Here is a 15,374-nt window from a genome sequence, read left to right as displayed (position 1 = left end):
GACATAAAATGAATTTTCAAAGACAAGGAACAGTTTAAAAGACATAAAACAAACTAAAATGAATAAAAATCGCAGAAGAATCTATCAAGATAAAATAAAATAATAATAAATAAAAATAATAATAAAAAAACAATAATAATAATGTAGCATTACATCTCCTTGGATAGCTTCAGTAGAATAAAATACAGAGATGTTACCAGAAAAAACACAAATATAAAATCTTTAGGACAGATGAAAACAAAAAAAAAATTAGCAGCAGAAAAAAAGACGTTTCACACTAATGTAGAAATTGAAAGAAAATGAAACTTAAGGGAATATGATAAATTTTGTGTCTGTAGCAGTTTTCAAAACAGGATTTATAAATTGATTACCGATAAAAAAGAAAATAAATAAATTGTGTGGAAGCTATAATATGAAACATAAAAAAATTGTGTTGAAGTTTTTAACAGTAACTTGATTCATTGATAGAATTCCTAAAACAAAGACAAAATTAAGTGTTTTTTTTTTTCACCTCGCTGTGTAAATGGAAACTTATGAGAGGCAAGCTAAAAGAGAGAAATGAACCACTCTGAGTTAAAAAAAAAAAAAAAAAAGATGTGTTGTTAACACACACAGAGGCTTCAAGCTTTACATGTCAGACAGGAAGTATAACTATCTCATTTCCTGAGCGCCTGTCCCCTCTCAAACAGAACCTGAGAAGGCCGGACCTCTCCTTCCACCTCTGAGTTGTAATGATGACTTTCCCGTCAGGTGTTACAAACAGACGATGCTCCTGTCTGTAGCATGAGCCGGCTCTCTTTATGCTGAGACTGCTCAATGCTGAGCTCCATTGAGAACAGGTTTAAAGGGCTTGAATGCCTTCTGCTGAGGCAGGGCATCTACCGACCACTCTTTACATGCCCTCTGCCGCGGCCCGCTGGCCTTTGTGTCACCCAACAATGATGGCACCGGAGCACCACGGCCAGGGAGCAATCATTGTCCCCTCCAGCCAATGAGAACGCAACAAATAGATGTGTATGTAATGTGTGAGTTCCTGTGCATATGTGTGTGTACGGTAATGCAAAGGTGAATGCATGTGAACAGAATGCATCTTTCACACCGAGCTTTTGCATCGACTCTGTGACGAAGGGGAGGGGGACGTCACACCAAGAAGGAGCCAATCAGACATTAGCTGTTTGGATTTATGCCAGGGATTTTAGGGTTGTAAGACTTTAGTACAAGTGGAAAAACTCAGTTTAAAAAAATAAAAAGCCAGCTGAGACGAGATGCCGTACACACCGTCTGGCTTTTTCTGTGACCGGCTGATCCGGGAGCGAGAGAGGAGAGATGGGGAAGGGTCTCTGAACAAGCCGGTCCGCTTCAACAGCCAGGACTTCAGCAGCCTGCGGCAGGAGTGCCTGGAGAGGAAGAGCCTGTTTGAGGATGAGTCTTTTCCTGCCAGCGTGGAGTCTTTGGGCTTCAAGGAGCTCGGACACAAGTCCAACAAGGTCAAGAACATCGTCTGGAAGAGGCCCAAGGTAGGAGGGGGAACGCTGGTCACAGTTTGATAAAGAGGGGATGGAGCACACATGTGGGAGGTTGGATGTTTCATGAACCACAAACCTGCATGGAAATCTAACTTCTGCTGTGGGATTTAACCTGAGGATGCAGATGGATTTACATTCCTACAGATGGATCGGAGTTACTGAATGCTGGTGTGATGGATATTCTGTTATTTAACCACAAAGGGACGTCTGTATTTATCCCTTTTCCTAAAGCCACATGGCTTCAACTAGAAAAGTCAGAAGACATTTAGATGACTAAAGAGCAACTGTTGGTCCTTTTCGTCCTGAAGTTAACATTTTGTCTACCACTGTCTGCAGGAAATCTGTGAGAACCCTCAGTTCATTGTTGGAGGAGCAAGTAGGACAGACATCTGCCAGGGAGATCTGGGTAAATTCTGCTTCTTTTAACACTTTGTGCTCAGTAATAACAACTCGGTATCATGGAGAGTGTTTAGAGTCATTGGACTCCAACTTTGAACCTGAGGTTTTAATTGTAAACTGATGTCAACACATTTACCCATTTAAGAAAATATGACAAACTTAGCACTGTGTTCCTTTTAAGTAAATACGTTAGCTCGTAAGTTTGAGTGAGGTGTTTACATGCAGCAGTGTGAAACTCACTGTCGCAGAAAGACAAACAGCAGGTGAAGTGACAACACAGCATACCTGTGACATCCTCACACACATTTTAAGAAGTCTGTGAGGTGTGTAGACATGCCTTATGGGAGTCAACACGGGACCTAACACCCTATCGATCCCCCACACATGGCCTCTCTGCCTGCAGCGGCCTCTCCATATTGTGCTTACTCTTTTGGAAGGGAATCCAGCCAGCAGCACTTCTCATTGTTCTGTCCAGTTTGAAAATGAAAGGGAGCAAAGGGGACAAAGGTCCTGGCAGACAGTGTTAAATGTGCCCTGTTGAAAAACCTAACATTGTTTTCAGCACACACAAACTGTAACACACACACACCTGGACAATCTAAAAACACCAATGTCAGCACCGCTCTCCCAGCCGTCTTCACATGTGATACCAAAAAGTGTCATGCAAAGAAGTCCTTGTTAGTGTGTCCTTGTCGTGGATGGAAATAAAAATATTTCAGTACATATTCACTTTAGCTGCTGTTTTTCTTTATTTGCATAAAAGAAGGCAAAACACCTCTGGAGGGACAGGACACCGCACATTTCTATGCAAAGCAGTAGAAATCATCATCTCCATGCACTTTGAGCTTCAAGATAAAACTTCAAACTTTCTTTAATCAAAGACAATGAAATGTCACTTCTCCTGCAGGTGACTGCTGGTTGCTTGCAGCCATCGCCTGCCTCACCTTGAATGAGAAGCTGCTGTATCGTGTCGTTCCTCAGGAGCAAAGCTTCTCAGAGGGCTATGCAGGTATCTTCCACTTCCAGGTGAGAAACAAGTAGCACTACTAGCAGCCTGGTGGCTAACGTGACAACAAGCAAACTCTGTTAACTTGTACCGTAGTAAAGTAGCCATCTATATTTAGCTCTACGCACAGCCCAGTGCCTAAGACATGTCTGTAATGTGTTATATTAGTGAATCTTGGTTTTAACCAACTAGTGCTCATCTACCAACTCCAACCTCCCCAAGCAGAGCTAGCATAACCTGGCTCTTCATTTTATAGATAGACTCCCAAGTTTGAACAGCACATCACTGCAGAATAACTGCTGTATGTGGGTAGTAAAAAACATTATCCCTAACAGATTGACCTGTGTTTTAGCCTTTAGCTCATGTTTTAGCCTTTAGCTCCTGCTTTAGCCTTTAGCTTAAGCTCTATCACTCTCTAGTTTATCTTTCTTCTGCTCTTCTGTACTTTTTCTGTCCGACAGTTAGGCTCCAGTGTCTACCATCACTACAAAATTAATCACGGAAATTGTTTTCAGCAGAGAAAAACACAGATCTCTCTTCTCACGACTGAACTTTTTCAGAGATTTGGACTTGATGTAAATCCGTCTGGTCCTGCTTTGTTTGGAAGTTTAGAAGTAGCATTTCAAAATAACCTAAAGTATATCGTTGCTGATAATCTCTTTTTAAAGTGTGGATTATGATCAGGCATAGATTAAGATGGGAGACATTTTTAAGATCACTGAGAAACTCCTCACAGCCCCTTTAACATTTCAAAATTTAAGTTGAGGCAGGTAGGGAAACATCTGCTCTGAATACTACATGGTTGGACAATTACAGTCTACAAATGTAACTTTTCTGTAATGAATATACGCGAGTAAAGACAGTTCATTTTCCTTTTAACAATAGGTTTACATCGTGATTAATGAATGACGTCTCCTGAAATATTTTTTCCCGCCTTTGTTAAATACTCGATTCTGATTGGTCAGAAGACCCCTGAGAGTGAGGCGGGAGGGAGTGGCCTGATCACGCAGATTAAATATGTCAAATCAATCCGCGGAAAGAAGTCAAGGCACTGGTAGACTAGTGAGCCGTTAATGATTTACTCCCATCACGATTGACTACAGGCTAAACTGGTAGTTCCCTTTAACTTGTGAGTTTCTACATCTTTTGAGAAGGCTAACAGCAGAACATTTATGTTAAGGTCAAAATGAAATGAGCAAGCTTTATGTTGCTTCCTCGTACGGATAACGGCTAACGGCTAATTTCATCCAGGATAATGAGGAACGTGGCCGGAAGTGCTCCTGACCGTTATAGCCAAAGGACTATTTTCTCACTGAATACATCTGTATTTAAAGAGTTAAAACAGCTTTAAATCAATAGGTAGTGTTAATTTGTTTGTATCTTTGTTGCTAGCTGCGTTATAAGCTTAAATATGAAAAAAGAATCCTTTCAGGTCCAACAGGACTCCCGGGCGTATGACCACCAGCTTACTACACATTATCCCTTAAAAGTCACTTATAGAAAACACAGGTTTGAAGAATAATATGAACACATTTTTCTTTTACCTCAATGAAAATAGTTCAGTGTTATTTTGTTTTGTTTGTTAACTCATCAGTCTTGTATATACTCCTTTTGTCCGTCAGTTTTGGAGATATGGCGACTGGGTCGATGTGGTCATTGATGACCGCATCCCAACCTTCAACAACCAGCTGGTGTTCACCAAGTCTGCTGAGAGGAACGAGTTCTGGAGCGCCCTGCTGGAGAAAGCCTACGCCAAGTGAGAAACTAACGGTTTCAGTCTGCAGGGGAGGATGGATTGGCTGTGGTTTGGGGTTTTGATTGTGGAAAGAGTGGGTCAATGTGTATGAAAATTCTTCTTCGTCACCTTGAGTTCAGAAACTTGCCAAAGAACAGCTACAGAAGCTAGGCTATCAACTGCTGGATACTTTTACTTTTTAATTTAGCTGATTATCTTGAAGTCTGACACAAACATAAATAAAGATGTAAGTGTTTTGCTATGTTGTGTAAGTTTTCAGCCCTTAACCTGCTGTCGGAAAGCCTTGTCTAATGTAATGTGGGCTTTTCCGGCTCACAAACATCATAAATCAAAACAAAGTGAGATTAAGAAAAAGACATCGGTTTCATTGAACAATGATGGCATCCATTGGGCTAAAAATTCAAACTTAAGACAAAGTGCACTCTCAGAGTTTAGACGCCTGTCCAAGTTTACAGTCCAACTGTGACATGTAAATATGTAACAGTTGGATGTGTCTGTGTGTATTTCAAAACGCATAATAATAGAAGAATCAATTGCTACATTAACATATCTATTTAACTCGTAAAGTTCTGTGCGCTCTCTTCCAGGCTGCACGGCTCCTACGAGGCCCTGAAGGGGGGAAACACCACCGAGGCCATGGAGGATTTCACCGGTGGAGTCACTGAGTTCTATGAGATGAAGGAAGCTCCCAAAGAGCTCTACAAGATCATGAAGAAAGCTCTGGAGAGGGGCTCCCTCATGGGCTGCTCCATCGATGTGAGTGTGACGATTTTAAACCATCCTCATGACGTTTTTTACTTTTAAATGCTGTGCTCTCCGTTACAGTTTTTCCTACCTCTTCCTTTGAATATGCAAAACTTGTTTTCTCTGTGTTTGCAGTCTCTGGTTCCTGCTCGCTTTGAGACTCGTACCGTGACGGGGCTCGTGAAGGGTCATGCATACTCTGTGACAGCAGTGGAGGAGGTAACTGGACTAGTGTCTGTGTATATACTTGATTACAGCTAAAAAAAATCTAATTAAAAGAATTAATTTCAAGAAATAACCTGAACCAAGCATCATTTAAAGACTGCTGGTAAAATGAGGGTGATGGATGCATCCAGGAGAAATGTCTTGTGTCATTTTTTTACTTTGTGTGTTTCTCCAGTGTAAAGCGTCTCAGCACAAGGAATCCAAAGTCCGTCTGGTGCGTCTCAGGAATCCATGGGGTCAAGTCGAGTGGAATGGCCCCTGGAGTGACAAGTGAGGAGCTTTAAATTGTCTTTGCCCAAATTTAAATCTTCCCTGTTTCACTACTGTGACTTTCATTAGTTACAGCCCAACTCTTGTGTTCATTCACTGTAACACATCTCTCTGACAGTTCTAAGGAGTGGGGCTCACTCTCTAAAACTGAGAAAGAGAAGCTGCAGCACCAGAGTGCTGAGGACGGAGAGTTCTGGTAAGTAATACATTTTTTAAATTACTGATCCCATGCTGAAAAGTTTGACTTTAACCTGTTAAATGAAGTCAAGACAATACAATTCAATATTCAGTTCAAGGGCAAAAACTCTGCTTTACTGCATTTCAACCACGTGCTGCTAAAAATAACTAAATAAAAGAGAGATTTTGAAGATTAGAATACTCTCACATTAACCATTCTATTATTTTCGTGGGATGCCTGATGTTGAACGAGTACCTGTCATCTTATTTCCGTGTGCACGCAGGATGTCATTTGAAGATTTCAAGAAGAACTACACAAAGATCGAGATCTGTAACCTCACCCCTGACGCCTTGGAGGACGATAAGATTCATAAGTGGACAGTTTCTGTGAATGAGGGTCGCTGGGTGAGAGGCTGCTCCGCCGGCGGCTGCAGGAACTACCCAGGTACGCCAGAACGATAGTATAATGAATAATCTTAACCTTAAGAAAAGTATGATCACTATCAAAGCTCCCAGATTTTCACTTTCCAGATGAATTCAGGGATCATAGGGACAAAGCAAGAATCACCAACTAGAAAGTCAAATACTGTCTGAAGGAAAGCTTCCTCTCAAAGATCTCATTATGAAAAATCTCATCATGAAGATCTTTCTTCCCTTCATGCAGACACTTTCTGGACCAACCCTCAGTACCGCCTCCGTCTCCTGGAGGAGGACGATGATCCCGAGGACAACGAGGTGGGCTGCACCTTCGTGGTGGCTCTGATGCAGAAGAACAGGAGGAAAGAGCGCAAGATGGGAGCCAACCTCTTCACCATCGGATTCGCCATCTATGAGGTCGGTAAAGAGTGTGACAGACGACGAAGAGCTTGCTTTGAATCCACAGTTTTTTTATCCCTTAGGTCTAGTGATGAAATATTATGATCCGTTTATCATCAGTGCATTATTTTAAATTAAAGCCTGAGATTACATCCATATTGATCCATTTAGTATGACATAACACTTAAAACCAGGAAAGCTTTAAATTTAAGCATCTTAAAACACATTTTTGATATTTTTACACTAACCTTAGACACTAATATTCCCTCCTTCTGTTTTTCTGCAGGTGCCAAGGGAGGTAAGGAAAAAGGACTCATTTCATATTCCCCCTTACTGTTCACATTTATGTCATTCTTTCTGTTTATACCATCATCACCTTTCCGATCTGGGTGTATATTTTCCTACATTTCCCCTCCAGATGCACGGAAACAAGCAGCACATGCAGAAGGACTTCTTCCTCGTTAACTCCTCTAAAGCTCGCTGTAAGTCCTACATCAACCTGCGTGAGGTGACCCAGCGCTTCCGCCTGACGCCCGGAGAGTACGTCATCATCCCCTCCACATACGAGCCGCACCAGGAAGGCGAGTTCATCCTGCGAGTCTTCTCTGAAAAGAAGAACACCTCAGAGTGAGTGGGTGAGGGTGGTCGGGGGCCTGCAGAGGGCAAGAATGAGGTAGATGTGTATTGGGGGACGGTAGTTTCTTTCAGTGATGCTGATTCTGTGTTTGTTAGTAGGGCTGGGTATTAAACACAGAGTATATAACAGTCAGGTCAGAGGTTGATACTTTTCATAACTTTTTGAAATAAGAAGATATATGAGAGGAATGACAAAAACAAACAATGTTGGAAGCAGAAAAAGCTGAAGTAGCTCGACTATGGTGGGCCAAAAGGGACCAAACAGCATCAATTATGAAAAATTAAAGAAAGACGTTATCTATCCATATTTTTCCCAGTATGTAACATGAATTAGTTAATTTACTGAAAAACAAAACATTATGTGATTTCAAATCTCAGTGTTGATCTATCTGTAGTCGTAACTTAGCATTATATAAAAAACATCACCTTTAACGTCTTTTTAGAGTTTAATGTTTGTTATTATTCCTAGTTTTTTAAGAGATTTCTGCTACAATTACACCATTTGGCCAAAAGGTGGCAGTGTATGAAATAATTGACTAATGCCTCCTGAAAGCTGGTTGACAATAACAAAACTAGAAAAGCACTCAGAGAGCGCGGACCTCCACCAAGCATATTGTGACTGCCGCCATCACTTTAGTCCTACTTTAATGATATACTCTCTTTCAGCAGACTGTCTGCTACAATTTGGTGTTAGTTGCCGGTACATATTTAATATTCTGGATCTTAGTATCCAGAATATTTCCAGGATCTGGATCGTACTTTTACCTCCGTCAGAAATTATGGTGACCTTGTCTTGTATTGTTTTACAAAGAAATCCAACCACTTATGGTGGAGTTATATACACATTTGGTGAAAACAGCCCTATCTCATAATGATAAAGAATCCTTAAAAAAAATCCTGGATCCAGACGGTGATCCAGATCACTTCCAAAATTTGATTACTTCTTCCTTATCACATTTCGAAGATTTTCTCAAAATTTCACCAAGATCCATTGTTTACTTTCTGAGTGATGTCGTTCACAAACAAACAAACTCACCCAAAAACATAACCTCCTTGGCAGAGGTAAATATCCAGCATAGGTATCACATGCTTTCTCAAGAGAATGCTAGCTTTTGAATAACCCTCCTTACAGACACCCCTTCCCCCAAACAACCTGAGAAAAAAACAGAAGTCAAAGAGTGGAGTATTTTAAGCTGAAAATAACAACTGTCTATACGTTTTTAAGAGACCAAATGTGCAAGAAGTGAGTATCTGAAATACAGAAGATACCAACTTAAAGTGTTGTATTTGCACAGAAGTAAGGTATAAAGTATTAGTGCTGAAAAGGCGACATTATACTTTATGATAAGTTCTTTACTGAAGATAAATCTCTATAATACCCAGCCCTACTTTTCATTATTCAGAGTGAAAGCAGCAGGATAACTTCAGTCAGAGCTGTGTGCTGTATCCACCCTCCTCGTGAATTTTTACTGTGTGACTTTGTGTGTGTTTGTTGTTGAGGGTGGGTTTGTTGTGTCTTGGGGGTGGGGGGTTAGTGAGTGGGACACAAACCAACAAGAACAAACAATTTTAACGGCGATTTGATTTGTAGAACTGGAAGAAATCGGCCCCAGTTCGAAGCTGTTATGGAATCTTTTTTAGGACAAGCGACGTCAGATTCCGGCAAACACCGGTAAACTTTCAAAATATTCAATACTGCATACTCCTCATACAACACCCACTACCTGCTGCCCTGGACCAGACAGCACGCAGAGCCACCTGATGGACCAGGACCTGGCTGTGGGATGGATGTGACCACAAACAGCTCTCTGAGTGAAGCTCTCAATGACCAAAAATAGCTTTAGCATGCCCAAAGGATGTTGTTTCATAAAGTAACATCACTCAAAACAGCTAGTACAAAATGTCAAATGAAGAGGAAGATACCTCCAACGATCAAGATCAAATGAGACAAAGCTCTCGAGTGGAGGAAACAACAGGTGGTACTAAACTGACACATTTTCTTCACAGCTTCATCAGGAATCATTAAATCTTTGAGTCCGACGTGAGTATGAGACATCCACTGCATTTAAAGATGGATGACAAATCTTGACCTTTTCCCATGGTGCAACATAAAAGTACTCCCCATGAGGAATGCTGCAATACTTAGTTAAGTTTTGATCGGTGATGATTTGTAGGAGCGTCTTACTTCTTCAAATCTTTTCTCACCTGCTTTTTCTTTAAATTTCCTTTTGGTGCTGCCAAATCCATGGGTTCGTTTTTAAGATATGGAGTTTGTGTGACCTTAATCTAGATCTTACGCTAATAACAACAAATCTATTCCATACAGCAAACGCTTTGACGCCAATGAGCGTAATAAGAACCGATTCCAATGACAGAAACTTTCATTCAACGTTTTTTTTTTTTCATTTTCATCATTCAATCCATGCTCGTGCTTTGCCCTGAGCTTTAATGTTTTGGCTTTAATTTTGGGAAGCCATCACGTCATCCATCTTTTCATACAGTCTATGCTTTGGGAGGTGTTTTGAGATAACTTTGGGGGTCTTTACAGAGTTAAAGATTTTATTCTTCGTAGAGAGTTTGTTTTGATAAGTGATAAGTGGAGTAAACAGGTGTGGTCCAGGTGAGATGTTGTTGTCACCATGGTGACTGCTGTTTGTTCGTCTTCACTCAGGGAGATAGAGAACAGGATCGAGGCCGATCATCCAGTGGTAAGTGACACTCTTTCTCTTTTCATGAAGAAGCTAAGGCCTGTCTCTCTCTGACTCTTTCACATGAATGTTACCATAAAACAAATCCACAGTTGCTGCTTATCATGTATCTAGGTACATCCCAAAATGTCAATAATATTAAGTTGAGTCACATCTTATTCATTGAGTTCCTTCTTGTCTCTTCTTTCCTTTCTTCTTTGTGGCTCATTGATATCACAGCCAGCACCGGCATCAGCGGGGGAAGAGAGTGAGGACGACCAGCAGTTCAGGACGATTTTTCAGGAGATAGCTGGTGAAGTGAGTACAAGGAGGAAGAGATAAAGATGAGACAATATGTGGAAGGGGTTTATTCCCAATTAACCATTAAGTATCTTTCTTTTAAGATTTTTTGCACTTACAAATATTAGCCAGACACGTCTCAGAGCACCAGGCTGTGAGTGACCTCAGACAGTTTGCTCCTGCTCTGGACACTACAAACTGAGCCTATAAAGTTTGATTGTCAAGTTTCGAACAATAGCGCTACATAACTACAAATAAATACATCACCTCTTTGCTTTGCATCATGGGAAAATTTGTCTTGAACAAAGAAATGTAGAGTTATAAAGAACATCTGCTCCAAAACAAATGCACACCTTGTCAGGACTCGCTTCCTAACGACAGTGGGTGATGGTGCTCATAGGAAACAGTCTTTAATCTGGAAAAACACTACCGACTCTGGCCACAGGTTTCACTGCAACCAATGCTAAACAGAAACTCCTTAAAGAGCCTTTAAAGTTTTATTTACAGCTGTTTCCTTTTCCTCTCTAACACTCTTACAGGAAATGGAAATCACAGCCAATGAACTGAAAAATGTTCTCAACAGAGTGATCAGCAAACGTAAGTTCCACTGAACTTAATGTTTTTAGCTTTGTGTCTGCCTGGATCGACTGAGGCTGTTTTCTGCTAGTTTTTATTTTTAAATCACCTTAGCACCAACAAAAGAACAAAAGGGACGTCTTTCTTCTTTTACACTGCTCTTTCTGGAGCTTTCTGTCTCATAAATGACTTTTTCCCATGTGCCCCTGCAGATAAGGACCTGAACACAGAGGGCTTCAGCTTGGAGAGCTGCAGGAGCATGATTGCTCTGATGGACGTATCCTTTGTATCGAGTGCATCGGGCTGGCTGTGTTGTCTGATGGAGGCACAACCTGCCGAGACCCTTGGCGGGGTCTGTGATGGAAGCTCACAGGGCCTAGGCCTCATTTCACCACACAAACACACCACAGACTGTTTTTTTTCTTTATATAGAAAAGAAAAGAATAGAAAATACTTTATTTATCCCTGTGGGGAAATTCAGGACTCACAGCAGCAATCAAGAAAACAAAAGCAAGAAAGTGTATAGAAAGTGCATATGGGTCCATAAGAAAATAGATGATGACAGCTTGTCCATCATTGTCCAGTCAGCCAGCCTCCACCTCCACAGGGTCCAGGACTGAGCTTCTTCAGCAGTCTGTTCAGTCTCTGTCTCCTGGATCCTGTCTGCTCACAGCAGGTGAAGTTCCTCCAATGTGGCGTTGGTGTCTGGTGTTAGCTCTGTTAGCCATGCCTGTGAATAGTATGATGCTACTCTGCTCTCTGGTATTCCCTCTGTTGCTGGGTTAGCATGGCTAGCTCGTCCATCTTGTTGGAGATAGATCTTACGCTCCCAGTAATGATGGATTGAGGGACAGGTCCATGTCGTCACTTCTTAGCTCACTCCTCAGTACCAGCATGTCATCCTCACCTCCTTCTCCTCACCTTGTGGAGAAACATCAGGCCTTGCACCAGTTAGCATTGACATGCTACAGGCTGCTAACAGCTGATTTCACATGTAAACAATGCAGCCATGGTTACATGTAGGATCTCCAGACAAGCATGGGATGAAATAAAGTAAAAAATGCACTGAAGACAAAACCAGTGTGGTGTCCATGACCAACAAATAAGCCATACAGAGAAATGATCCACTCCAAATACAAAGATTACAAAAAAGAGATGAAAAAATTACAAGAAACGGGCAAAGAAGAGATTCAGAAGATTTTAACATGGTCCACCTCCTTAATCACTTAACGGGTGGCCATGATAACTGTTTCATAAACATGATAGAAATGTGTTTTCTCTCTTACTGAACTCTCACTTTGGACTAAATTTGAGGCCTGTTGTTCTGAAGGGTTTTTTTTATCCAAAGGTTTGTTCTTAACTGCTTGTGTTCAGATGGATGGGACAGGTAGACTCAATCTTCAGGAGTTCAGACATCTCTGGAATAAAATCAAACAGTGGCAGGTCGGATTTCCTCTCTTATTCTACAATCCTGGTTCCAAAAGAGTTTGGGAACTGTGTTTAATGTTTAAACGAACTGAATTTCATGGTTTGTAGATCATGTAAACCCTTTGTTTAATCTGAAAACACTTAAAAAAATGTACAAGTTGTTAAACTGAAAATAAAGAACTTCAGGCTTTTCTAACACAAAACCAGAAAATAGCTTAAGTTACACAAATCAAAAGATTCAGCAGCAGACGTAAAAATTTAAAATGAGCTGTTTTGTTAGCAGCCAAATAAATAAGTTTGTTTTATGAAAGTAGGTTTTGTTTTCTACCAGTGTAGATTTACGCTTTCCATCACAACTTCAAATTTATTCCTTTGTTTGGTTGATTTAACATTTGCTTTTCTTTAAGATGTAGATAAAAAAAAGGAAAAAGATGTCTTCTGAGAATGCTGAATGTTTGAAGAGGATTGAAGTGTAGATCTCTGCTGCTGTAAATCTTAGTGTCCCGTCAGCATCAAACTCATATTTTCTCTCTTCAGGGAATCTTTATGCACTATAACGCCGACCAATCCGGAACCATCAACAGCTACGAGATGAGGAACGCCGTCAACGATGCAGGTGATAGTTCTAACATCAAATATTAGAGATCTGAAAAATTCAATAGTTCACCCAATTTACAAAAAAAACAATCAAGAATTTGAAGGAGGCAGAAGTAGAAATGTCCATGCTTGTTTACAGTTAGTTTGTTACTGCAAATAATTTCAATAAATTAAAGACTGAAACTGACAAAATTATTCAAAACAGCTAAGCGGTTTGTTTTCTTGAGCTTCAGGAATAAAGCTGACCTGATCACGTGTTTGTAAATTTGGTGAACTAATTTTGAAAAGCTGTTGTTATTGCTAGCTCTTGTAAATGTTTTTAAAAGCTTTTGAAGGTAGAAATATTCAGTTTAGGATGCTAAAAAAAAGTTTTCTTGTGCTGGTAAAGAGTTTAAAAAGTGCTATATTGATAGAGTGTACACTTAAGCTGAATAGGCGGATGTTTTTCTGCCATAAACTGAGGTTTCTGATGATTTGATGTCTGCATACTGTGTGTGTAGCTCAGTAGGACTGTTTCAGTGTGTGCTGCTGATGAACTGACGGCTTGAACTCATCCTCTAAATGTTCTTGTCACTGTACAGTCATGTGTCTTGTGTCCCGTTCAGGCTTCCGTCTCAACAACCAGCTGTACGACATCATCACCATGCGCTACGCTAACGAGAGCATGAACATCGACTTCGACAGCTTCATCAGCTGTCTGGTCCGACTCGAAGCCATGTTCAGTAAGTCAGTGCTTCAACCAGAACCACCCTCTCCTCTTTCTGCAGTGTTTGACTTTTGGTTTCCTGCGCTGGTCTTCATGAGGTTGTTTCAGTCTGTTAAAGTGGTCTTTAAATCTTTCTGATTCCTCTTCATGGTCAGTTCTGGATGCAATGTGATGTTTTTTCTCTGCAGGGGCGTTCCAGGCCTTCGATCAGGATGGAGACGGTTCCATCAGACTCAGTGTACTGGAGGTAAGAATCTACAACATGCAAGTTTCATGTGTTCAAACCGGACTGGTGTCAAGGCGTCGATCTCTTTTCATTTCTCGTTTTCCTCTCTCTGCAGTGGCTCCAGTTGACCATGTACGCCTAAAAACCACTTCTCTCCCAGGTGAGCTCCTCTCCACACGAGGACCAGACCTGCCAGCCGTTACCTCAAACATTCAGTGTGCCCAATCGTCGTTCGCTCTCATCCGCCTCACCTCCAGACTTCCCCAAATCCTCTGCTCTCTTTCTCTCCCCCTGTTCAACAAGCTCCTTCCATTTTTATCTTTTTCTCCAGAGTTCCCACATTTCTCTCTTCACTTGTTCTTCCTCTCATCAGTCTTTATTTTCCGTCAGCAGCCTTTTTTATTGGACACACAGTTGTACGGTACTTTTCTCAGGCAACAAACACACAGAACCTCTTTTTTTTGTCATGATACCTCATGGAGCTCCTTCTACCACCTCCTCATGTCTCTCCTCCTGTAATCAAACCTGGGCAGTAAGGCTGCTCTTCCTGTTTTCTGGGCTCTCTGGTGGACAGTGAATAAACTCGTTAACCACCTTTCAGACCTGTTTTGATTCTGAAAACACATCTTACGCCTCCTGGGTTAGAATCACTCCATCAGCAGATGTTTTTAATGACCTGTTTCTGTGAACTGAACAATCCTGCAGGACTTTTTGTTTTCCTCAACCTCAGCAGTCACATTTGGCGTCTGTGCTCCAGTCTCTGGGACAAACTCAGGCTTCTTTTGTGCATCTCAGCTACAGAAACCCCTGAGGTTCAACCTTCCTCCTTCTCCTCCTCCTCCGGTCCAGTCGACCAGCCGTTCAACTCTTTGATGGGAGAGATGGAAGACTGCGGAGCTGAGGAGTTTTTACTGAACACACATTCGTGATTCAAATGTGGATTTTAAAGAATATGGCTTACAGGTTGGACTGCAGCTTTTTGTGATTTTTATTTCCTAGTAAGGCTTTGGTCAAATGAGTGTACTGCATTTTTAATATTTTAACCAAATAAAAACATGTGTAGCTGTTGGTGTGACTGTGTTAACACTAGATTTAATATGATTTCTGTTGTTGCCTTAAAGAAGAATTATGATACCTTTGACCTGAGCGGCACATTTCTTTCCAGGGACTTGTCATTTTCAGTGGAAACTGGTGCACAATACCGTAATACCTTGGTCACCGCCGCACAGCTTGTCTATTTTAAAAGGAGCCGTTTGAATTTTCTCACTAACTCAAACGGTTGAAGAGTTACGGTATGAG

The 15,374-nt window shown here is 41.1% G+C and overlaps 1 protein-coding gene across 1 annotated transcript; it reads left to right on the top strand.

Annotated features, from left to right (window-relative positions):
- The first annotated feature begins 1,265 nt into the window (after positions 1–1,265).
- capn3a (calpain 3a, (p94)) lies at positions 1,266–15,088 on the top strand. The gene is given in 20 exon segments (XM_074692079.1): positions 1,266–1,517; positions 1,863–1,932; positions 2,833–2,951; positions 4,554–4,687; positions 5,275–5,662; positions 5,847–5,926; positions 6,045–6,122; positions 6,388–6,548; positions 6,768–6,937; positions 7,206–7,217; positions 7,338–7,546; positions 10,227–10,263; positions 10,483–10,560; positions 11,082–11,139; positions 11,331–11,395; positions 12,493–12,561; positions 13,084–13,162; positions 13,749–13,865; positions 14,038–14,096; positions 14,191–15,088. Coding segments are annotated over 20 exon segments (2,262 nt in total). The 3' UTR covers positions 14,218–15,088.
- Positions 15,089–15,374: the final 286 nt, after the last annotated feature.

This window comes from Halichoeres trimaculatus, unplaced genomic scaffold, assembly GCF_033239565.1.
Source record: "Halichoeres trimaculatus isolate MK-OKI-2021-1 unplaced genomic scaffold, fHalTri1.1 fHalTri1_scaffold_17, whole genome shotgun sequence".
In the NCBI taxonomy this organism is placed as follows: domain Eukaryota; kingdom Metazoa; phylum Chordata; class Actinopteri; order Labriformes; family Labridae; genus Halichoeres; species Halichoeres trimaculatus.
Note: the sequence above shows the minus strand (reverse complement) of the source record. Positions and strands in the feature narration are given on the sequence as shown.